We start from the raw sequence: 25,728 nt of genomic DNA on the forward strand, positions 1-25,728 counted from the left end.
TATAATTTATTAAGGTTTTTTTTGTAAATTGATGGTATTATAAGGATGATTGTTTTCATTGAAAAACATTTATTATAATTATCAATAAAAAAGTACTCGTAAATTAATTGTCTATTTATTTTTCATTATATTTGTACCGTCCAATTTATTAATAACGTAATACGAAATTTCCTCTTGATACTGTTTTAATCGATTACTTCAAATTGTTGTACTATTTTTTACTCATGCATGTTATATTTACCTATAAATGAGAAAAATATTTATTAAAATTAAAACGCTATTAGTGTAAGAGTTCATGTATGCGTTGGACATTCTAAATTAATTTATAAACTATTGAATGACCACATCGCTAATGTCTTTATTTTTGCTGTCAAGCCACAAATGTCAAATAATTATCAATTAAAAGTTGTCAGACTGTCAGTTTGAACTATCATCGTTTGTTGTATTTTTAGGTTAAGCCTACTTACTTGGCCTAGTTTCACCGTTAAAAACAATTTTAAATATAAATTAAAGCATATCGTCCACTTTGATGAGTTTCAAGTGCTAATCAAATCAACTGATTTTTAAATGGCATCGTTTTCTAGACTGAATAAAATTGCTTTGTTAGGCTTAGGCGCTGTAGGTGGTACCTTAGCTTATTATCAAATCGGTAAATCTGAGAAAAAATTCCACGTTCAAAATTCATGGACGACGAATTTCACGCCGAGTGTGAAATGGGAAAAAAATTGGGACCAGTAAGTGATAATTCGAATGTCTTCTTATAAATTTTCATACAAGAAATTATTTTTAAAAATTTGAACTACGTTGTTGTACGTTCATAGTTTTAGCAGAAGCTGTACACATATGTATACAATAATTATAATTATATTAACTAATTAAATATGTCTCAATCTTTATTTATTAAACAAACAGTAACAGAGACAGTATTTATAGTAGATATAAATACTGTAATTTAATCAAACAAATAATTTAAATAAAATTATCGTATTTACACTTAATTCAAGCTTAGTAATATAATTGATTTTTTTAGTCGCGAACCCGAATCAATAGTCAAACCAGTCCAATCAAATAAGCCAGAAGATGAAAACCGATACAATGAGCAGATTGAAAAGTCTAAGAGCAAAGCTGTGAGGCACTTGTTTCTAATACGTCACGGCCAGTATAACATAGATGGAGCAACTGACAAGGAGAGAATCTTAACAGAATTGGGTATGATTTTCTCATATATAATGATCATGAAAAATATGAACATCTTTTCTTATGTAATAATATGGACAAGAAGACCACATGACAATAGAAAAATATATATAATTATGAGCTGCCCATCAACTTCCTCTGGATGTAATAAGCCCTTTGTTTACTTTCTGATTGCAGCACCATCTATTGAGTCATATCTAAACTCAAATTATCACAAAAAAAATTATCCAATTGTTTGAAATTGGTTCAACTGCTTGGGAAGTGTTCAGTTCCATAGAGTTATTGTTGTATCATAACAACAATACATATGAAATATTTCGATTATAATTTTTAGGCAGACAACAAGCAGATCTAACTGGTAAACGGCTAGCCGATTTAGATATAAAATGGGATCTACTGGTTCGATCAACAATGACCAGAGCTCAAGAGACAGCTACCATTATAGCAAAACATCTACCCCAAGATATAGAAGTTAAAGACTGCCAACTGATCGAGGAAGGTGCTCCTGTTCCACCAGAGCCCCCTGTGGGGCACTGGAGACCAGAACCCAAAGTAAGCTTAATAAATAAAGATATTATTATTAAATATAATAATAGATAATTAAGAAATATTCATCGATCATTCATTTACATTAAATCATCAAATATATAAAAAACATAATTATTACCATCATTGAGATTTAATTTTTCATGAACTTACTCATTATTTATCAATACATTTATTTAGATTGGTGCATAATGATGAAAGAAAATGAGATTGTTAGACTTATGACCTTCATGGTGCTATCCTTCCCAGGGAGTGATTTTACAGGTGGTTTGGTTTCTCACAACTATATGGTTGTTGTAATTGCTAGTGGTATTAATTGATGTGCTTTAGACATAAAAACATACTTGACTTTTACAATAGCCACTGGTTGAAATGGGTAACCACACTAGACTAATACAATAATTACAGTATATCTTAAATTATTTCTAAAATGTTTTAATCATTTTGAATAAGATGGAAATCCATGATCATTATATTTAATCTGCTCGCGATCAGAATGGCATGAGATCTTTTGGAATTGAGAACCCGCTTGGTCGGTCCGTAGTAGTACCGTCGGCAAACGCATGTCGAAGCTCATGAGACATTACTTGTTCGTTAGTGTAGATTTTCTTGATCTGTATTGTTTTAGAGTTTTATGATTGTATAAGATTATTTAAGTAACAAGATTAATATTGATTGGAAGTCAAATAATTATTATTGTTGAGATTTTTTTTGGCAACGCTCTTTTGTTCCAAAACTGTAATTTTCCATATACTTTGATTCCATCCCATTCTGGTGGTCTAAGCATGTAATAGTTCCGATTGTTTTCATATCATTATTGTTAAATCATTAGCAATGTTTGAATGATCGGTGTAAAGTAGTTTAGTGGTTTGTTTACTGACCAGTTCTGCTGTCGCTCCTCACTAACTCTAGATTCACCCCAACATCGGTCCATCCGCGTCCCACACTATCATCTGAATACTCCAACGAATACTCAACTTAATCTCACATCACCGCCATTAGCATAATCGAGTCGCTCGCACCAAAATAATGATATCCCTTTCTAATAGTTACTTTAGGAAAATAACAAAGAGAGTGTAGGTTAAGTTGACATCGTCGGCGGCAACCCTGGTCGGTATACTAACGCAGCGCGGTGCACGTGTAGCAGTTCTTCCAGGACGGCGCGCGCATCGAGGCGGCGTTCCGGCGCTACTTCCACCGCGCGCCGCCCGAGCAGCCGCGGGACTCCTACACGCTGCTCGTGTGCCACGCCAACGTCATCCGCTTCTTCGTCTGCAAGTGAGTCCCGCGCGCCGCCCCGTCCGTTTGACGGATCGTCTCTCGCGCTGCTTAGACCGGTCTGCGATAAAAATCAATTCTGCTCTTGTCAAATTTTCAGTTCCAACTTTTTTACGCTAATTTTATACCGATATTATACTAATATTATAAAGAGGTAAATTTTGTCCGGTATATACACAGAATGCTATTGGAGATTTATCTGAAGCATTTGATTGTGTAGAACACGAGACGCTTCTTTATAAACTCAAATCATTTGTAAAAAATACATCGGTAAAGAAGGCATATTATTCGATACAAGAATATGTAGATGATAAAAAAGCGTGGAGTTAATTGTATCGAACTAACACGACTGTATTATTAAATGTTGAAAAAGAGTAACTACTGAATTTCTTGTCGGTTCTTCTCGGTAGAATCTACATTCCGGACCGGTGGTAGCTTCACTTAATATAGTTTGTTAAATGACGATTCAAAAGTGCTCGTAAAAGCCTAATTGAATAAAGTATATTTTGATTTGATTTGATTTGATTTGATATGGCTATGTAAAAAAAATCGAATTCCTCGATATTCCTCAGTGCTGTAGAGTATAAATTATATTTATATCAATTTCTTTATTAATTAATTGCACCCGTGTGAAGCCGAGGCGAGGCACTAGTGTTATATATTCTTTGTACCCTGTGTTTTTTTTTATGTCATAAATTCATATGTTCGCATATAACTGAAATGTTCGACCTATTAACTCCAGGGCGCTGCAGTTCCCGGCGGAGGGCTGGCTGCGGATATCGCTGAACCACGGCTCCATAACGTGGCTGTCCATCCTGCCCAACGGCAACGTGGTGCTGCGCGGCCTCAGCGACACGGGCCACATGCAGCCCAAGTGCATCACCAGCCGGTAAATAGCAGCCGCTCTGCTGAATACTAACTGTATTCGTATATGACGTATCACGTATGACGTATGACTGTTGTCAGTAGTTTTAGCTCTAGTGGGAAAATATTATTAAATGTATTCTAATCCCCCCCCCCTCCCTCTAAGAAACGTTGTGCAGTAAGGCTGCGGCTACACAATGCGAATGTTTCCGTGCGACCTTGACACGTACGTTAACGGCACGCGTACGTTAAGTGTATTTTATTGATGTCGTAGCTGGATGGTTTACGGTATCCTTAACTATAATCTTTAAGTACGAGTCTAAATCGTTTTCCAATCGAATATGGAGTAAAGATAAACAAACATTAAATTTTCATACTCCATGCGACTCCTTTCATGCGATTTGTTAAAGCAGTTTTCGATTAACATATCTTAATTTATAATACAACACTAGTACATTTAACAGAGAGAGATTTATATCTATTTTAAATTTCCTTCCAGTCTAATATCAACTTCGCCGACATTAAAAACTCCTTTCGCGAAACCATAATGAATATGTACCATAGATTATTCCAGATCTCGACACATGATGTCGCGTCAATCGAATACCAAGTTTGTTTGTCTTTGCTCCTGCGCTTGGATTGGACTACGTTTAATATTGTCACATATCACTACTACTTACAAATGGTTGTCTATATTGAATCGTTAGCGATTAAAACTAAGTCAATTTGTGTGCCACTAATCTATAATAAAATATTTCCCTGTCCATCAATCGTATGGAATTCAAAGTTATAATTTAAATATCGTGTTATTTGAGGAAACTGTTAGAACAGTTGTAATAAATCTATGTTACCGTCTACGAGATACTCGACATTTATATGTGCCTCATTGTTGTAATGGCTAGCTTATAAGGATGCAAATTCCGAGGCCCAAATATACTTTCAGAACCCCCCCCCCCCTTTTCAGTCTGTATTTAGTAAGTTTAGGTTCTTGTTATGTCTTGTTCTTGATCAATTTCCGAGAGCTGCTTGCCGTCCCGTCCCGTCCCATGGACACATCTTGGCTACACCACACCACAAACATACTACAGGACTGAGCATAATGAGAAGGAACCGTCTGTTTTTCCACACACGTGGCTGATTGTAATATCTCCTTCGCAGATCTAGTCTTCAAATATATAAAAATTAGCCTTCGTGGTCGAAACAACTGATTTCGCACTTATTATATACATGTCTCTTTCATGCATATTATTAATTCCGTAATAGCAGTTAATATATCTGTCTCGTTTTCGCATAACCCCTTACACCATAAATAAATGAACAAAATATAATATTACCGCTACCTTTGATGTAGGATATAGAAAACTTAATTGTATATTTTTTAAATATTAGCTGCAGCTCTTTAAAATTTAAGTAATGTTTTATTTATCTGACAATATTCCAGAATGTTTATTTCGAAACAAATTTTGACTTAGTTTGTTATTATGACAAGTCTACTTATATGCATTTATTTAAAAAAAAGTACTACGATATTTAATTTTTTTTTTTAATTCAATATTATTAGCAATGTATTTATATAATAAACTTTTGTTTACGTCATTTTGAATAATGTGAATTTTAAATATAACGTTAATATCTCGGTTGATCTAGTGTTGCACTTTTATCTATATGTCGACAAAGTAGTAAATATCGTTAGTATTATTGCAAAGTAAAGTTTTCTTTATAGAACATGATCATGTACCATATATTTTATTCATAGCGATAACTCAGTTCTCAAATATACTATAGTAATATTAATTAAAAATTATTTTTTATCCAAAGTGATAAATGTACTACTTTTATGCCCTATCCGTCTAATGACTTTTGTATGGATGAAGAGACATCCTTATATCCCAACATAGCCAAAACTCCGAATATTGGGTATAGTTGGGCTAGAGAAGTTAGGACCTTCATGAGTTACATTCCGGTGCCTCAAAAAGTACAATAAATCTTTGTTGAACCTTCCGGTCGCGTCGGCCCGTACCACTTTTTTACGTACATTCGACTATAAGCGTCAATAAATTAAAATCATCAAGAGTAACTCCTAAAACTCCTAAATTCCTCGTGTTACTCATTGACTGCAGTGGTCGAAATTCGGTCTGTAAGATTTAATTAATTTTCTAAGCTGGTAACATTATACGAAGTTGAATTAGCACGGCAACACTAGGTTAACCTATGTTCATAAATTTCAGTTTCGAACGTTTAATTTTGTTATAAACGATGTTTAACAGGAATACCAATGGCTAAAGAAATGAAAAAGTTGAGAGCTGTCGATAATGGAAGACTTTTTAAATCAAAATCATAAACAAAAGTAGACTGATTTCGTTTGTAAGAGCAATTGGATTAGGGTGATTTTGTTTTCAATGACGTATCGGGAGACATCGAATTTGTTCTTGACGTAACTGAATATTATATACGTATTTTTTAACTTTAACTATGATTTAATTTTAACTTATTTTGTCTACGGTCGAAATTCGGAAAGTTGTTTGTGCATATGAAGCATCTTTCGAACAAGTTTAATTCTTCTCAAATTACTTAAATATAATAAATACTAAAAAATGTACGACACACTTTAGAATATCGCTAAGAATTTAATGATTATTAAAAATTGTGTAACATTTTTCTTTTTTTTTAAATATCACTATTAAAAAATTATCATTTTAAAAAGGTAAACATTAATATCGATCGTTTGTAATAAAAAATAAATTTAAAAACTGAACTAGAGAATGCATTTAATTTATATTATCTGTGACGAATGAGGCTTGTCATTAAAATTTCCATTAAATACAATCGTGTTCAAATATCAGATGATCCGCCTGACGCTTGCGTTAGTCTCAGCAGAGAGTATATACGTGTATAGTAATTCAGAATAGATATTGTGCATCAGTCGTATTCTACGTAAAATCGGTTGAAGAAATTATTTGTTCCTAAAAACTGTTGCAATTTTAACTCCATCGCAAACAAATAAGTTTCAATGGCGTCTTTAAGAACGGCAATAGTGGGTAAATGCAAGAATGGTCAGCGAGGCAGCGAATGAGACTGGGTTTCTGGTTCTGGAATTGTCCAGAGCTGACATAACCCGTCGTCAATATTAGAATATATTATTTCGAATCAGTCCTAAATGTGGTAATAACAACTCTATGTTATAAGGCGTATCGATGATCGGTCATGTTCATGTCGATGCAAAATATTCATTCTGAATTGCTGAAGCTTCAACGACCACTCATACACTTCTGCCTCCAATTCAAAACCTCTCACATTCAAATGTATTTTTTTTTTATTTTATTCTAGCTTTTATTTGTGCCAAGAGGGCACAGATTACTTCGCCAACGTCACGTGCGAATGTCAATTTATAACTCACCAACTATTTTGACGTTTCTACACTGACGTCTGTCAATCGACAATGCTCTATGGCTAACCGAAGGAGTAAAGATAAATACACCATAAATTTACATATTTCGTACGAATAGCTCTGCTGTATTGCTTACAAACAGTTCTTGATTAATTTTTCATTATATATGATACAACTTTAATTCTCTCAACAACTAATGTATACTTTAGTTCCGAAGTTCCGGTAACATCGTCGACATTTAAAAGGATTTTTTTTGTAACGAATCCATAATGAATAGATTATTCAAGATGTCGAACAATTATAGCACGTCAAACAATGTTAGAGTTTTTTTATTAACTTTACTCCTTCGATAGAAATAGGCTATACCTACATATTCTCCCCCAATTCCACCCGAGTTTAACCCTTCTGTTATCTGTAACAAGTTTGTAAGAATTTAGGGAAATATTAATTAATGACCAATATCCTCTTAAACTGCCAATATTTGTCAATAATTTACATTACATATGTAATATAGGATATATTATAATATTCTTCCGATTTGTTATCTGTATTTTAAATAATTAAGAAAAAAAAACCAGCTGAAGTTATGAAATATTTTAGTTTTACATTTGGATATTTAAAAATGAATAAGTTGCAGAAATAATAATAATAAAATCAAAAATATGTTACTATGTCTGGTACTAATGGTTAGTATTTTAAGAAACTGTTCGTTTTGCTTACGGATGGTACAATTGCCTACGAGGCGTAATTTAAACGTTAGGAGGAAATTATTAAATACGTAAACGTCTCGTAGACAAATGAATTATCAGTAAGCAGAACGGATTGTTTTTTGCGTATAGTTACCAAGCTTAACAGTTTTGTTCCCAAATGTATTACGAGTTGAGTCGAGTGCATTCTGATATCAAATATTAATAAATAAAATTGTTACAAGATGTTTACCAATGTATCCTCAGCTATGTATATAAGTGTAAATATTTTGATATGTTAATAAAAATATTTCTAATAAGTTATTTTATTTCACTTTAAACTTAGAACATTTTTTATATAAGTGATTCCTAGCTATGCAATACTAATACTAAATTTAACATTTGGATTATACAAAAGTTGTATTAGATGCAACAGGCGGCCAGCGAACAGCGATCTCTTCCAGACAACCTTTCGGCAGAGAACTGATTATAAAATAATAATATATCTCCACTTGGTGGTAGGGCTTTGTGCTAGCCCGTCTGGGGGGGTACCATCTACTCATCAGATATTCTACCGCCAAACAGCAGTACCCAGTATTATTGTGTTCCGGTTTGAAGAGTGACTGAGCCAGTGTATAGCATCTTAGCTCCTCGGCTGCATCTAGGCTGGTGGCGCATTGGCGATGTGAGTGATGTTTAATATTTCTTGCGGCGCCAATGTCGATGGGCGGTAGTGACCGTACATTATTAGGTTGCATTTGCCACAAAAAAAATCTAATTTTGTCCGAACCAATGATAAGATACTTAATTAAATACTTGTACTTATTTTTAAAAAAATTAAATGTCAAATAAAAAAAAACATTGATAAATAAGGCATATTACTCAATACAAGATTATATTAAATTAAAAATTTAGTATTTATTGATTTCTATCCAGGATATATAAAAAAAAAATTGTTCTTTACTGATATACTCTAATAAAAATGGTGGAAAAGAGTAGGTTACTGAGTTTCTTGCCGGTTCTCCGTAGAATCTGCTTTCCGAACCGGCGGTAGCTTTACATTTAATTCAACACTAACATGACGATTCAAAATTGCTTTTATGAGCCAACTCGAATAAAGAATATTTCGGTTTTGATAAATAATACACATTAGTTAAGATATTCATAAAGCTTTATTTTTATTGGTCTTTTTGCTAATAGACTGAAATAGATATAAGAATGTCGAAAACTACACGTAATATTTTTTATTTTAAACGTTCGTTACAGAATTTTTAATTATTATGTTACGTTCCAAATGCTGTTACTATAGAAATTACGTTAGGATAGAACAGATCTCTGTATGGCGTTATAGTAGCAGTACCGTGATCAACGATATACGCATTTTTTTTTCATGTTTATATGAAATGATGTCCAATTAGTGCTGAAAGACGCGTTGTGGTCATTGGAAAATCATGACATTGTATTGAATTGCCGTTATAACAATAGACCTGTTCTATGGATAAAACTATTAATTAGGGAAATAAGTGGGTATTATATATATAGTGGGTTATATAAGCTAGAAAATCGTATTTATATTGTAGTTTACCTAAAAAGTAGGTTTACAGATGATGTTATTTTATTGATATGTTATTCTGACGCTACACAAAATACTAACACTGCTATCGTATCAAATGGTCTTATCGTAACAGCTTTTGAAACATACTTTAATATTAATAAATAATAAAAACATTTTAAAAATTTATATTAAATTGGTGTTGTAGATATATTTTTTTAGTAAAAACCAATTTACATTAAACGTTCAATAAGGTACGTGATATAGCAAGAGCCACACATATTTTTATCACCAGCCATTAAATTCTATACACGCAAAATATTTTATTTACGGAAACAACTAACTTTAAGTGCGTTTTTATTAAAATGAAATCGAACCAAACAAGAAACAATCATAATAATCAATGCCGGTCCAATAAATAACTGCATTCGTTCCGTCCTTAAAATTTTTGTTTTTTTTTTTTCGATTACTATAAACATATAATACACCAATATACATATGCCATTACAATTGTTCTTTTTACTACCGTATAAAGAAGTCATAGCGCGAATTAATGGCAACACTGTGGTTGTATTTTCCACTTGATAAATTTTATCTGTGACATTGTCACCATATAAAAACAACGTCACCAGGGATGGATTTAAACTATGACACGTTGAGCTAGTACCCAAGATGGCAAAATTAGGATAAGAAAAAAAATATCTTCGCGTTATCGAAAATGCTTGTCTTATCTTCCAATATATAATTAATTTTCTACTATGAGTCGTTTTATTTATTTAATTAATTGTGTCGATACTTTATCATTTTTTGCAAGATATCGATAATGACATCGACATAGCTGAGCGTCGCAGACGAAACCTGCCTTGTTACGTATAACATTGTCTCCGGGCGCTTGCTACATCACGACCTTATGTAATGTTTTGAACATTAAGCTATAATTATAAATAAGAAAGAATGAGATAATGATGATTAGTTCGATGCAAGCTTAATGAGGTAATTATCAAAAGGTATTTTATGAAATAGGATTTGTTTGAATTTATATAATTATCAAGTGAGTGAGAATATTTAGAAAATACATAAATATAGAGTAAGATTTTGTTATATTTTATATTATTAGAGAGCATCAATTTTAAGTGAAATTTTAAATTACAAGAAATTATTCTTATCTATCAATAATTAGTTTGTCACACGTTTGACATTTGTTGATTCATTCCTGCCATAATTCTTCCGTCGGTATTCACCTGCTCCTGTGGTCATATTAGTTATTTTTTTAAATAATCATTACTGAACCAGTGGTTAGAATGAGTGTATCTTAACTGATGATTGCTGGTTAAAACCCAGGCAAGAACCTCTGACTTTTGTGCGTGAAGTTAAACGTCATTAAACCGGCAATCGTCATTGTGTCTAATTTCAATGACATTCTGCCACACTAGTATCCAAAGTACATTGGAGCAGCGTGGTGGAAACTCCAAGCCTTTTCCTTAAAAGAAGAGGAGACGTTAAGCCAGCAATGGAACATTCAGAAGCTGTTAATTTACCTGTTACTTACTTTAGTCATTACTGTCAATTACATTGCTAGTAATGAACATAAAAAAAAAAAACTGGTTCATATTAAGTCGGACCGAGACATCTGTCGAATCAAAAGTATCGAATTATTGTATTTCAATACCGTTCTCGTCACTATTTTTAATTGTAGTCCCGATTAATGGCTTTCATAATCCACCAAGACACATTTAGCGAACGTTCTACTGTGATTTTTAATTAAAGGTTCGGATGTTATTTGGATAAAGACTACAATAGCTCTGTAACGAACCGACCTGTAATGTTTAGATACAATACAGTGAATTATAGCATAAACAGTGGGATAATTCTACTAAAACATTTGGTTATGATACGATTCCGAAACAACTTCGACCGAAACGCGATTGGCTCGTTGTGTTAGTAGAATAGGAAAACTGAACTGAAACTGATCCGAAGCTGATCGGCAACGATTATGCTTCGATTCGATTGCGATAAAGCTATAACTTGTTTGTAGAATTGGCGCTCAGCCTTCGATCCGATATTCGGACCAGACCAGAAGTTTGGCGTTCAGTTTAGATGTAAGAAAGTTTAAGTTTTAAAACAAATGTATTCCATAGCAGACATGTTGTTCGCTCACGGCCTAAGGCCTGTTGTCACAACCATGTCACAACTAACGTTGCCATTATTGTTGTATAATACCAACTGTTGTTAATTAATCTAATCATAAGCTTAGGACAAAATAGGATATGAATTAATTAGCAGCCACTGGTCTCGCGAGGAGTATGTCCGTTCCTTCGTTAAGATCCTCGTCGTCTTCGTCATCACATGCGTCTTCTGGCTCGCCGAGTGCTCGAACGAATTCTGTAATTAATACAATAATATTATATTTTCGAATATTCCACAATCTCAATGAAAATAATTTCTAAAACATCCTTTGTATGATTCTTATTATAAGTGTATTTAAATCAAAATAATGTCAACACCTCTTTGTAGCTTCATTACAAAAGGTACTACGCAATTGAGAACAATAAAGCTTTAGTCAAATATTAATAGCTAATTACTACTAATTTACATGATTTTAATACTCTGCAACAAAGAAAATATTTTAAGATGGGCAGACACGACGTGGTCCTGACCTGTTACGTGTGTAAGTGGTCGCGTTAGTCCATATATGTATATTGGTACTGTAATATAAAGTCTCCCTTGGATTCTTAGAGGTTATACCTTTTGTGCCTTCAATTATACTGGCATACTCTTAACAAGAAGAAAGTAACACAAGATATTCGTATTTACTTGTAGAAAAACTAATTAATATTTGGTACTTATCTAGAATACGGTTACTTAGACCAAGTATTGCTGTTAGGAAGTAAAGCAACTGTTAGGAGATTATTGTATTACAACCAGCCCCGTCTTAAAGATAACAAGTGCCTGGGTGCTGGCAGAGTTATCGCGATCTCCTCTCTCCCAAAAATATTTTTAAGGAACTTTCTGAAGCGCCTCTAGTCAAGACCGCCGCTAGTCAAGACTTGACCATATCGGCGAGACGCGCCAACACGCAGCAATCCCTGGGTTAAGACGGGCCTGATTACAACAGACATACCGTTTGATTATTCTTTTTAACATACCCAAAAAATCAATGCGCCCGTCGCCATCAGAATCTACTTCTTTTATCATATCTTCAACTGAAAGATAAAAGTAATTTAAGTACTTTAACAAAATACTGATGACTTGTGATGATTTTATCTTAAGTACGTGTAAAAGATACATAAATATTGTTGTAGATTTCTGATAAACAATAATAACTATTAATAGGTCACCTTCGCCTAGAAATATTTTACTAAAAATAAAGTAAAATTCACTCCGTATAACGCGCATACAGCAGTGTTTACTTTAGATAATTCATTTACGAAAACTATTAAAAGTGTGACGGTTTCAGAGAGAGCGCTTATCTAATACAATCTATTTAAACATAAACGAAGGAATTAATAGTAGGCGTTTGAAAAAACACTGAAATTTTACAATCACAATTCAAGTCATATTTTTAGTGAAGTTATTTTATATCGATCCTTCGATATGTGGTATTTCTCTCACGATTTAATTTAAGTTTGTATTTTTTTTATATGATTCTTTGACTAAATAAGCTTAATATTAATATATTTAAAAAAAACTTATGGATACTACTGATAAGGGTTAGAAATCTATCAATTAATAAATATATCTAAATGAATAGAATTTCTTACTTTCTTCCTCTGAAAGGTCTTCTCCGAGACATTGCAACACAGCTCTAAGGTCGGAAGCACAAATGTACCCTCGGTTATGTTTATCGAATACCCTGAAGGCGTCTCGCAGCTCCCTCTCCTCCTGCTCAGCAGAGCTGCTCCCTCCACCGGCTCCAGACATTGACTTAGAGAGGATATTGACGAATTCCTCGAAACTAACATTTCCATCACCTGATGAATAAGTGTTTTGACTTATGTATTACATACATAAAACTATGCAAATATTTCTGCCTACAATTGGCATCTGAATATACTTTATTCGAGTAGGCTCTTTCTCGAATGAACTTAGATATTAAATAAAATATGTACTGTTCACATCGTCCGCGCTTCTAACTTTTAAATAATCTTGTGTATTATTTGAAAGTTAGAAATGTGGAACAATACGCTTCATCTGGTTGTGATAAATAATTTCTCAACAATCAGTAATCCTCACCATCGCTATCGACTTCTTGCAGCATGTCATGTAGCTCCTCAACCCTCGCGAACTGACCGAGACTGCGCATAACGCGCCCCAGTTCTTCCTTAGTGATGGTACCGTCACCATCTTTATCGAAGAGGCGGAATGCTTCACGGAATTCTGGCAAATCATTACAAATAAATTGTATATTGAAATTTATTTCAATTTCATTAGTGTAATAATTATTTATAATTAGTGTAATAATAATTTATCTCAGAGAATATTACCTCGTCGAATATATTTTCATTTACCAAAATACCACCTAGACGAGTGGTTCAGGGAGCGGATACGCCGTTTTCTACCACCAAACAACAATACTTTATATTGCTGTTTTTCAGTTTGAACGTGGACAGAGCCAATGTTAATAATGTCTTAAGGAACGTAACCGCTTATATTTGTGTTCCTTGATGATGATTTGAAATGGTATATTTCTTTTTTTTATCTGTGGCTTTAATTGTTCCCAAGAGGGCATAGATTATTATTCACCAATGTCACGTGCTATAGAGAAGACACGGTGGAGATTGAAGATTCTTATAAGTTTCAGTCCATCGGCAAAGTTTGGACTCTGTCAGGTAGTCCATTTAACGTCTGACTTAAATAAATAATATACATACGTATACATTAATTAAAAATAAGCTTACTTTAAAAAATTGCTTCAGCGTGTTTTGGTTTCGTCCTTCGCAAACGTAGCAACGGGTCGAAGTGATATTTTTTAAAGAAATAATTTATTTAATTTGTTGGCGGGATGGTCAGTCCTCGTCGAATAACACCGCTAATAAAGTATTGAACGGGCGGCACATATCTGTGTTAATTTGTAATTTACTTGGTGAGAGAGCTTCGTGCAAAACTATCTGGGAGGCGCCACGAACCAGTCATTGATTTAAAATTAAATACGCAAATGCTTCCTCGCGCAAAAAAATATTTACGAGAATATTTAAAAATTAAAAATGTTGCGTAATTTTAATGCGCGCAGAAGTTAAGATAAATAGAAATTTATTTCAGTAAACATAAGTTAGTGTAAACTCGGTGGTAGGGCTTCACCATCCTCTCCTAACAGCAAAACATTTCAAATTAATATATAGCCTAGATTAATAAATGTAATGTTAAGTCTCCGAACACGCAATCCAGCTAATGGACGTCACGCTTCGCATAGGATTCGTATTATGCATTTATAATGCTTTGCGGTAATTGAAGCGGTGTGCAATAAAAAATGATAAAAAGAGATCTATTTTACCGTAAAATTTAACAGATAACTAACAGATAGATAGCAACAGAAAGAAAACTGTAATTTTTATTTCCGGTTAAGATTTTCTCAATAAAATTTATATGTGAAAATATCCTTCATTAATAACTGTTTTGAATCGAAATAATAATACCAATATTTTTTGGCGGCGGTACCGATATTGAGAGCGGCATCTCCGCCTTGGTTATGTTTATGGTTTTTGTTGTAAAAGCTATCAATAGGACATTAAATTATTCAATAGTGGTGAGGGGTTAACAGTAACAACAGTACGGTGAAAATCTAAAGATAATTTCATATCAACGTAGGTAAAATCTTACGTCGTTCATAAATATGTCTAATGTCGTATCGGAGCTACGGTTAAACAATCATTGATTTGAATATTTGTATCTTTATAAGAAACAAATAAAAGTATGTTATATAGTAAGTATGTTAAGATATAAGTACAGTAAGTGTATTAGTAGTTATGTAAATTAAAATAATTGAAGAGTATATTATTATTCGGGTAATTATGTTATTTAAACTTTTACCATTCTAAGATTTAACCAATTTTACCTTTCATTTGCGTGCGAGTGATGCCGGTATTCTCATCGACTAACGAAGCCTTCCTGTCGAGCGCGGTGTTGGCAGCCGGCTTCAGGAAGGCGACCTGTCGCTGTGTCGGGGTGATGGAACGCTCAGATAACTGGCTGGAATTAAATTAACTGAAATTTAAGCTAAAATCTTATCAACACGTTCTAAATATGCTAAAGTTGCCTTTAAATAAGCATGCTACTACTCTCGCAGAATCTATGAATTGTTACTTAGCAAAACTTTTAAACAATAGAATATTTGCAATGAATTGAATACTAATTATGATAAAGATATAATCAGTAAACCTTATTTCGACCGATGTGATTGATACAACTAATTATAACAAAGGACTAGCATAAACCATCTGTTACCCGATTCACAGGTTTAGTAACTCTTGTATTATTGCAACAGGATGCCAGAAAATGAAAATTACAAAATTTAAAAACCAACGACTTTTTAAAGGTTGACACACCTTGGGTAAAACATTCTCCATGCTTCGTCATTTCATATTAAAAAATATATAAATATAATTATTGTGAGTGACCAATACATACACTTTGATTGATATCGCTTAAGCTTCGATCCAATAATAATCGCTAAAGGTCGTGCAAAGGGGAAATTCAAACGTCATATTAAGAAAAATGATAAGTACATATTCGAAGGGTGGTTAAAATGAAGCCCAGCTGATAGTTAACTTGTTATCATTACATTAAAAAATCCAAATGTCGTAAAAGCGTAATCGATTTTTTTCTCTGACATGACGTGTTTTGACATTGGCAGTGTGAACGTAAACTGTGAATGTTTCTTATGAGATATGTATAGTCTGTTCCAATCGAATGGGGAATAAAGATAAACAAACCTTAGATTTACGTATTTCATGCGATTTGCTAATAACGCCTCTATATTTTCTACTATAAACAGTTCTTGATTAATCTGCTTGTTCCACTTAACTACCGTCGTCGATTAATATGATATTTTTTCGTAAATCCATAATGTCATGGATTATTCAAGCTCGACCAATGATAGAAATATTGTGAATGGAATAGACTAATTGTTTAAATATGTTTAAATGTGTGTTTTAAGCGCATGGTAGTGTTTTTTAATCATTTCTTTTAATTATTTTAATGTAATTTTAATGTAGCTTATTTTGACATATTAACTTTCTGCACTCCGTATAATATTCTCCGTATAAACTAAACTGTGCCAAATTTCATACACCTCCACCCGGTTAATTTATGTAAAAAAGTTTTCTCTTCACATATTAATGTATATACATCAAAGCGAATTATAACAAAATGTATAATATATGCAAGAAAATTTATCGATGCAGTACTCTAAACGTAACCCAACGAACTATGAAATTTACTCATTTCCGCGCTACAGGCGTTCAATCAACGAACGAGCAGGTACTGCTTAGAGGCCGGAGATAGTCTCGATTATTTCAATCTTACTATAAAGACTGAGCCGAGATGGATCAGCGGTTACAACGCGTAAATCCTTAGCGAAGATAGCGGATTAAATGAGCTTACAATCATCTTTACTTCTAAATATATTGCCCAATAATGAACCACACAATTATTTATACTTATAAAATCGTTGGTTCTGATTATTTTCAAATTAAAGCAAAAACTACTGAGCCTAGAAAGCTGAAATGAGGAGCATAGGTTTATCTTATAACGTAAGCATCCTCTCACTAGTTGGTGGAAAGGCTCTGTGCAAACCCATCTGGATAGGTACCACCCACTCATCACACATGCTACCACCAAGCAGCAGTGCTTAGTATTGTTGTGTTCCAGTTTGAAGGATTAATGAACCAGTATAGGTACAGGGACAATAGATGTAACATATCAGTTCTCAACGTTGGTGGCTCCTTGGTTATGTAAGGAATTGTTAAATTTTCATACAGTGCTAATGTTTATGGGTTATGATGACCGCTTGGCTCTTAATATCAGGTGGTGTATTTGCCAGTCCACATAACAACACATTAAAAAAGGAAAGGAAAGAGGGATAATAAGATTATAATAAATTAATTATAACAAAATCGCATCAAACAATATCAGTCACGGTCTAAATTTTTTGTTATTTTTGGTAACAAACATATTAATTACTAAATAGTATTTACTGTTTTCAGTTTCGACAAATATTAACTCGCGAAATATGATGCGATACCTCTAAAGTTAACGTTTCTACTTCAAACCCTTGGTTATACTTGGAGTTCATTCGGAACGGAAAACTGAAAAAATAATGAATTAATCTCTAAACCAGCTGAATTTGATTTTGCCCTCGCAATTGTTTTTATTTATTTAATTTTAAGATTAACTTTTGTTTTATACTCTCATTGTATACAATAATTAAATAAACGATTAATGAACCCTTTGCAATTCAAGTAGTTCAACTGTATCATTGTATCTTGGACAATTGTATTTTTCCAGCGCTTTAAGCAAAAACTGTCAGCGCCATTCGAAGAGTCATTTGTCTAATAGAGCGTGAAGTTAATTGCGATTTACCAGGACCGTTTATTTACAGATTAGAAAGATAACATGTTACTCCAAATGAAGGGTAGTTCAAAAACGCCGGTGTCCGAAAACTGACGATGTTACGCGTACCGTGGCCAACAGAGACCAAGAATAATGGTAAGGTGTAAGATATACTTTAAAAACCAATCACGGTTTTCTTGGTATTTTATTTTTTCGTGTTAATTAATAACATATAATTTTCTTATGGAAAAGCAAGCAAGCATTAAATACCCGTATTCTACGATAATGTATCTATCTATCCGAAAAATTAACAAATGATAATGCCGATACATTATTAAAGAAGTAGTTTACTTGCCGTATTTGAACATATGGTCTTTGTTTAAGATAGTTACTTTTTTCACAGGAGCATATCGGCTAAGGAGTATAAATCACCCCCACCATAAATCCTTATATTGTCAAAACACGAACGAACGAACTCTGGCATAACGACATAGAATCACTTTAATTTTTACTTTATCGCAATAAAAGGTTTAAGCAAATTAGAATTCCGTCGTCGCACGACTAACGGTATGTGTATCCCCTGATCCAATTTCTTTTATGGCACAAACTTCGCATAAATAAAATGCCACAAACTTCAAAGAGGATTTCTCTTGTGTGTCACTGGGGTATCTTTTTTTTTCATTTGACGACAGAATAGATTGTCTATAGTAGTTACGCAACATTATAAAATGTACTAGAACCTATTTCTTTTAATAAATGGTATGTAGCATCCTATATATCCCCCTGCGAGGCTAAGAACTCCGTTCTTGAAGCAGATTTGAATTTTATTCGTCGCTGCTCCAATTCGTTTCACAATTCACACACTAGACAGATTTTCTTCCCGAACGTGCAGATTTCCTCACGATGTTTTCCTTTCCCGCGCCAAACGACATTATAAACATAAAAAATAAAATAGATATGTTCAAAATTGTTAAGTGTCACATTTTAAATATATCTACACAATAGTTAAAAAACAAATCCGTTGTTGTTACTCCCTTTATCTAGAAGCATCTTGGTAATATTATAAAGGTAATAGCAAGTCTGTCTGTTACCTCTTCACGATTAAACCCCTAAAACGATTTAGACGAAATTTGGTATGTTTATAGTTTGAGTCCCGGAGAAGACGTAGGCTACGTTTTTTTTTTATTTCACCCTTCAAGGAGGTAAAATGAGGGTGAAGGTTTATATGCTATAAAATTTTATAAATTTCGCGCAGATAAATCGGCGAATTCAGCTAGTATAATATAAAAATACGAGAGCATAAATTTTATTAAGAGTACAAGTATCCCATCCAATCAACAGTGCAATTCTTTCTTCTAGACTTCTTTATGAAAACAAGTCACACCTTAACACACCCGGGTTAGTACGTACAGACTTAGAAGGGTCATATAGTTTATACCAACAGTTCTACTTTTTATCTTTCGCGATGTAAATGATCCATTTTACACATTCTAGGGTTTAGCCTGTCTTGTGATAATACAGGTTAAAACCGAATTTTTGTTTTGCTTGACACACATTTTTTTTTTTTCAAGCGTTGTAACACGCGACGACTCTAAATCAATGGAATAAAGACAAGCGAATGATGACGATGATGAGTTCCATCTGTGTTGATTAATCTGTGATCGTATGAAATGAAAACTGAGTATTGACAGATTCTTATAGACAATAGTAATCTTATTATATTTTCTGTAATAATTGTCCAACACCAATTGCATACTAGCCAACAAATGTTATACGAATTTATTATTACGATAACATTTTAATTGTAAGTATAATTTATACAAAATTCACAACGCTTTCCTACAAGCACTTCTGAATCGTAATGACGATGTGAAATGTCACAGGTTTATATAAAATGTAGAACTACAGACTACCTCCCATTCTCAATGTTTATGTTCTATTAAAAATAAACGGCAGGTATCTCAATAGTTACTCTTTCTTAGTATCGATTTGCAAATTGCATGGAATACGTAAATCAAAGGTTTGTTTATTTCCTTTTTCGATTTAAATAGATTATACTACGTTTTTTTTTCAACGATTCTTACGTCAGTCTCGACAGAATTGCATGCATGTTGCATAACGCCATCCTTGCGAGCGCTGTGTGCTTTGTTAGAACACATCCGTTCGCGACAGGGATATAATAATCCCCCCTTGGGGATTTTATTATGCGAGATCGCGAAGCAAGCCTTTGTTCCGGTGGGTATTGATCGTCGTTCATTCAGTTTTATATAAAAATATATATGCATGGATTTATTATTAACCGACTTAAAAAAAAGGAGGTTATCAGTTCGACAAGTATTTATGTAACCAATTCAGATTATTCATTTTGGATTGATTTCAAGTAATCTCCAAATTGGTCCCACCCTTATCGGTATTAGAAATTGCTTAGAATTTAAAGGTTACATTCAGATATGCATTTTTTTGATTTATTTTTGTGGTATTTTTTTATAGCTTCACGTAATATAATTTTTTAAATGACGATTCAAAAGTACGTGTAAAACCAAACTTGAATAAAGTATATTTTGATTTTGCATTTACATATATATCCCATTTTTAAATTCCTCATTTCGTATATTATTCTTTGTAGTTTGTTTTGTTGCAAAATGAAAATAGATCGTCTAATTTTTTCATAAAACAATTGACATATTTTTCATGTACTGCATGCAATACTAATACTGATAATCAGTTATTATTAGCATCAAATTAATAATAAAACTTGTTGTACGGTTTTTCAAAGATGACTTACCTCTCTGAAGGGCTAAGAGCGAAGTTGACTGATGGGGTCCCCCTATTGTCTGCCCGGCTTTCGTCCGGCGGGCCGGGCTCCGTGTTGCTCGTTTGTCGAGTCTACGCGAGCAAAATACACAATATAAAAATAATCTTTTGTATTGTTATAAAGGAGGCCATTTTCTTTGAAATATTTTATAATAAACTTGAATGTTGCAATACACTTTAAAATATTAAGATAATATACTTAAGTATTATATAATAAATATTTTTTTACATTTTGTACGGCTGTGTTAGAATCAGTTGGAGTCAGTCTTTTATTGCATAAACTAACTTTTTTTATAATCTTCATACGGGTAAATTTTCAATTCTTTAAACTATGATTGTTTATTTTTAATTATGAGATCTGAAACTGCTTTAATTTTCAGTGGGACAAAAACGAACCAGATACGAAGAAGGATTCAGAAAATATAATTTAACTTTACAGTCACTGTGTATCTTACAATAGAGATCCCAGAGTTGCCAAGGTTAATAGCGATTTTTATGAAATTTACCGTCAAACAACCTGTATAAACATCAGAATTCTTAATTTAAATTCTTTTTCTAATGTAAATATATCAAACTCTTAATTAAATTTATCAAAGGATCCTAAAAACGTTTTCTTGACTCGACTTAAGCGGTTTTTATATCGGGTCTGCGGTATTATAAGCTAGCCCCAGTGGCGTAGCCATACCAATACAACCAATGCAGATTAAATTATATTATTTTTTCGGAGGACAACAAGAAATATGATCGTAAATATGTTCTAATAGGCGTTAGGGCCCGATAAGGCTTGTCAAGCCAGTGTTAGCCAGTAGACCAACGACTCAGCTAAACAAAATACATAAGACTCTTTTCGATTTTGGTCGAGTAGTGTGTACACCGGTTTTCATGGGTACGCACACTACGAGGTCCCGGGTTCGATTCCCGGCCAAGTCGATGTAAAAAAAGTTCATTCGTTTTCTATGTTGTCTTGGGTTTGGGTCTTTGTGGTACCGTCTTTACTTCTGATTTACCATAACACAAGTGCTTTAGCTACTTAAATTGGGATCAGAGTAATGTATGTGATGTTGTCGAATATTCTTACCATGATGCCCTTCAACTGATTCACCAATGGTGAATCAGCAAAGAAGTTGTTCACCGCGGAGAATATTTTTGTGTGTTGACGTGCCGTGTTGCAGCAGGCGTCTCGACGCCCGCGTAACAGTTACCTGAGCCGGAGTTAAACCATTAAATTCATGGAAACATATTTCTAAATATAATAAACAGAATATTTAAATAAAAATATTACGATAGATAAAATTTTATATAACCTAACTAAATTTAAAAGTTTAATCAAATGTGTTTGAAACATAATAGAGATTCATCAAGGTATAGACAGTAATAACTATTTCTATTAGACAATATTTTATGAACCCCCAACTGGAATGAATACGTGAGCGCTTAATGTGCTCGGCGTAAGCTCTCCCACGCTTATTACACTAGAATTTAACAACTCTCGGCCTACAATAGAATAAACGATACATTAGTATTATAATTGACGGTATAGGGGCGGATTCATCGACTAAATAAGCCGAGATTTTGCGTTCCGTGATTAAGTCATTCGACACAATTGAATGGAACAATTTCATGTTGGAAATTTATGTGGGTACGGGCGCCGAGAGGACCAAGAAGTAAGAGCACGGGAATCCGACTGACGATTGCGAGTTTAAGCCCGGCCAAGTATCGCTGAGATTTTTTGTGTTTCTATGTATATTGCGAAACGAAGGCGGCTTTCATTTGTTCTATGTATGAATTATTCTCGAAGCTTAACTCGTGAGTTTCTAAGCTGTACTAAATTTTATGTTAAAACTCTCAATACAAAAACGCAAAATAATTATAATAGTATTTAATAATAAAATTAATAATTGGATGTAATTAATATTACATGCAATTTTTTTATGATAAATAAATAACGATTTTAAATATATATTAAAATTACAAATGCTGAAGCGAACTACACATCTAAACTATGTAAAAAAAAACAAATTTACGATAAATGCCTCGGACACATCTAGAGATACAATCTATACCAATATTTTTAATGCAAAAGTAACTTTGTCCGCCAGTCTGTCCGTCTGTTACGCTTGTACAGGCAAACCACTGAACCGAATTTGATAAAATTTGGTATGACACGAGCTTGAACCTCAAAGAAGGACATAGACTTTTTACACCTAACACCTAGCGACCAACACCAAAAACGCAAGCAAAGCAAGGCGACACTAGTAATAAAAAAGATTTAAATTAAGACTAAGTCAATAGTGAGCCTACAGCAACTTTCTTTTATATCCTTATGAATTAACTTTACTGCGACTGGGAAAAACCATCCTCCCGTAATATAGACTACACATGACTATAAACCCATATATTATATAATAAAATATATAATATTGTGGAAAAATAACATAAAAAGACTAAGTAAAGTAAATACTAACTTAACGATAGAGACTGAGTATAAACCAATTTAAAAATGGATGTCTTTATAAATTGATCGTGTAAATAATAAAATAAAATGATTAATGTTATTTAATGTAATTATCAAAATTCAATGTGTGGCTTGCAAGTTGCAATATAATTTGAATCCAGCTTCACATAAAGGATTAAATTGAAATTTTACATATAGTTTGTCGGTTCATATATAATGTATCAGTGTCAGAGGTAGAGGGGGATTAAGGGGTTCAAGGTTCAAATATTTAAGTGAACTTGATAATAATTAGTATTATTCTAATCAAACCTTTTGCCAAAGGAAATAAATTTTGTGTGCTTTTATAATGTTTTCTTTGCTCAAACCAACATCCAGAGGGATCAAGCTCCCAAACGACAATTCTGATTCCACCGCAATGTGTTATATTAAATTTAATTCGCTATTAAACGTAAATTAAATAAAAGTATAATATTGATGTGAAATATCGTTTATGGTCGGGACTGGGGGAAACGGCTCGTATGTCGGCTCGCAAACAGCATGACGCTCTCTTGTGCCTCATATTCCCCCTCCGCCTCTCTCTTTATCCTTTGTGATGTGTACTTCGTTTTTTATATTATTTAATGTAAATTATTTTAATAACTATTGATTTCAATCTTCCACACCTGTCGGAAGTCATATTTTTTTTCTAATAAGTTACTACATAACCTCTTTTATTTAGTTAGTTAACTTCCGGTCACAAAGGTTGACTAGGAGATCGCTATAGCGATAAGGCCGCCCGTACACGCTTAAATTTGTACTATAATATATTATTCTATGATGCTGTATGTGCAATAAAGTTTTTTTATAAATAGTAATATAAAATTATAACAAAAAAAATACCCACAGAAAAAAATAATTTTCCGAAAAATTTCATAAATGATGATTTTCTGAGGCACCAATCATAAAAATACAACAAAATTTATAACTTTTTTCAGTTCAGTTAAATTCAGTTAAAAATTGTTCACGTATTTTTAACACATTTTGTTAAAGGAACGCTTTTTATTAATCTTATTATCGCATCTCACAGATGTGCTGTACTTGTCGTTTTTTTATATTATTTATAGTTATTAATGTTATTTTAACGTGCTTCCATGTTTCAACCATTAGAAATCGAACGGTAACTAAAAACTTTAACCTAAATAAAGTAAATTTCGATAAGGGGAAATAACATTAATATTGACATGTGAAGCCGCGGGACTCAGCTACTTCAATTATTTAAATAATGATGCATTGTCCTACATATAATTATTATTAATTTGCCCTTTATTGTTTAGTTTCTTTGTAATTGAAATTAAACTAAGTACAAATGTTTACAAATGATATTTAATTGTACTTTTATGAGAAGACATAAAAATTTTTTTAAGAAAAATAAATTCGATTTTCCATCTTGAGACGCTTCAGTCTTTATCAAGTGCAATAAATTTTAATGAACAATTAGGTACACTGGCTCCGTTTTAATATAAATCCCTACCTGAAGTGTATAAATAATCTCGCTTAACAGAAACAAAACGTAATAGAATTAACCACTTAGCTTACTTTTTATTTACCTTAATGTTATTGTATTAGAGCACTATGTTGATTAAACCAGTTACGGAGATAACGCACGCACAGGTGATTAATCGAAAGCTACAAAGGGACTGAGAGAAGCTGGGTCCAGAACACGATGTCAAAATATTCGCGCATGCGTATTTAAATGGGTGGTTTAAAGAGGTATTTCGTTGTGGCGTTTTCTTTGACTTACTTTAATTTTTTAAGACATTTTCTGCCTCGCACAACAGTCTGTGGAACCAGCTTTCGCCTCGATACGACTTGGGAACCTTCGTTGGAGTCTATGCTAAGAAATACGATCTTCGTTGGAGTCTATGCTTTCCAAAATTGTTAATCCTTTTTCAATTGAACTGGGGGCTTCTGTCACGTTTCCCACTGTCATTTGAACTGGGCCCAAGAAATCAAGATTCTCAATGTCTTCCTCTTGTTCACGCATTTTTATGAGATCATCAATTGTAAACTCCCGATTGTGTTAAACCAGCAGTTCTTGAACGTCATCACTATTCACTTCTAAATTTATTTGTCTTCTAAGTTCGACAACGTCTTTGATCACATTACCGATTTCATCAGGCCCTGGCACTGATTCCGCCTGAGTCTCAGTGGAGAAAAAAAGTGGACAGAGTTTTTTCCGAAAGACGTATACTAGAACTAGAAAATATAAATAAAATGTTATTTCAGTAGAATAAGGAATCATAAATGTTGTGGTAGGACTATCTGCAAGCTCGTGTGGGTAGGTACTATCCACTCAAAATATTCTACCACCAAACAGCAATAATCAGTATTTTTGTGTTCTAATTGAAAGGGTGAGTGAGCC

General features: G+C 33.2%; 3 protein-coding genes across 5 annotated transcripts in view; 2 read left to right on the top strand and 1 right to left on the bottom strand.

The window, feature by feature from the left end:
• Positions 1-25,728, top strand: part of LOC113394850 (sodium/calcium exchanger regulatory protein 1-like) — a 57,384-nt gene that overhangs the window by 10,988 nt on the left and 20,668 nt on the right. The gene's annotated exons all lie outside the window — the stretch shown is intronic.
• Positions 401-6,207, top strand: LOC113400405 (serine/threonine-protein phosphatase Pgam5, mitochondrial). Of its 2 annotated transcripts, none has more exons than XM_026639964.2 (5): positions 401-734; positions 1,031-1,209; positions 1,532-1,749; positions 2,888-3,021; positions 3,764-6,207. In XM_026639964.2, exons 1-5 carry the CDS (start codon positions 568-570, stop codon positions 3,912-3,914), a joined length of 849 nt encoding a protein of 282 aa, XP_026495749.1. In that variant the 5' UTR covers positions 401-567; the 3' UTR covers positions 3,915-6,207. The 2 variants fall into 2 exon arrangements, with proteins under 2 accessions (XP_026495749.1, XP_026495757.1); XM_026639972.2 differs by having other exon boundaries at positions 2,891-3,021.
• On the bottom strand, positions 11,728-25,041 carry LOC113404386 (neo-calmodulin). Of its 2 annotated transcripts, none has more exons than XM_064218235.1 (8): positions 24,914-25,041; positions 21,951-22,074; positions 20,844-20,944; positions 15,564-15,697; positions 13,745-13,888; positions 13,273-13,482; positions 12,658-12,714; positions 11,728-11,893 (listed from the first exon to the last, which is right to left on the bottom strand). In XM_064218235.1, the coding sequence occupies exons 2-8, from the start codon at positions 21,951-21,953 to the stop codon at positions 11,784-11,786; spliced, it is 759 nt and encodes a 252-aa protein (XP_064074305.1). In that variant the 5' UTR covers positions 21,954-22,074; positions 24,914-25,041; the 3' UTR covers positions 11,728-11,783. The 2 variants fall into 2 exon arrangements, with proteins under 2 accessions (XP_064074305.1, XP_064074306.1); XM_064218236.1 differs by having other exon boundaries at positions 24,903-24,999.

This window comes from Vanessa tameamea, chromosome 21, assembly GCF_037043105.1.
Source record: "Vanessa tameamea isolate UH-Manoa-2023 chromosome 21, ilVanTame1 primary haplotype, whole genome shotgun sequence".
Lineage (NCBI taxonomy): Eukaryota > Metazoa > Arthropoda > Insecta > Lepidoptera > Nymphalidae > Vanessa > Vanessa tameamea.

Bases quoted from the DNA above. Each gene is read 5' to 3' on its own strand.
- LOC113400405 (XM_026639964.2), top strand. From the start codon at position 568: ATGGCATCGTTTTCTAGACTGAATAAAATTGCTTTGTTAGGCTTAGGC. The intron at 735-1,030 runs GTAAGTGATAAT...TGATTTTTTTAG, and splicing joins TGGGAAAAAAATTGGGACCA to TCGCGAACCCGAATCAATAG. The intron at 1,210-1,531 runs GTATGATTTTCT...TATAATTTTTAG, and splicing joins GAGAATCTTAACAGAATTGG to GCAGACAACAAGCAGATCTA.
- LOC113404386 (XM_064218235.1), bottom strand. The intron at 13,889-15,563 runs GTAAAATTGGTT...ATGATTTGCCAG, and splicing joins CACTCGCACGCAAATGAAAG to AATTCCGTGAAGCATTCCGC. The intron at 11,894-12,657 runs GTATGTTAAAAA...TATTAATTACAG, and splicing joins CGGGCGCATTGATTTTTTGG to AATTCGTTCGAGCACTCGGC.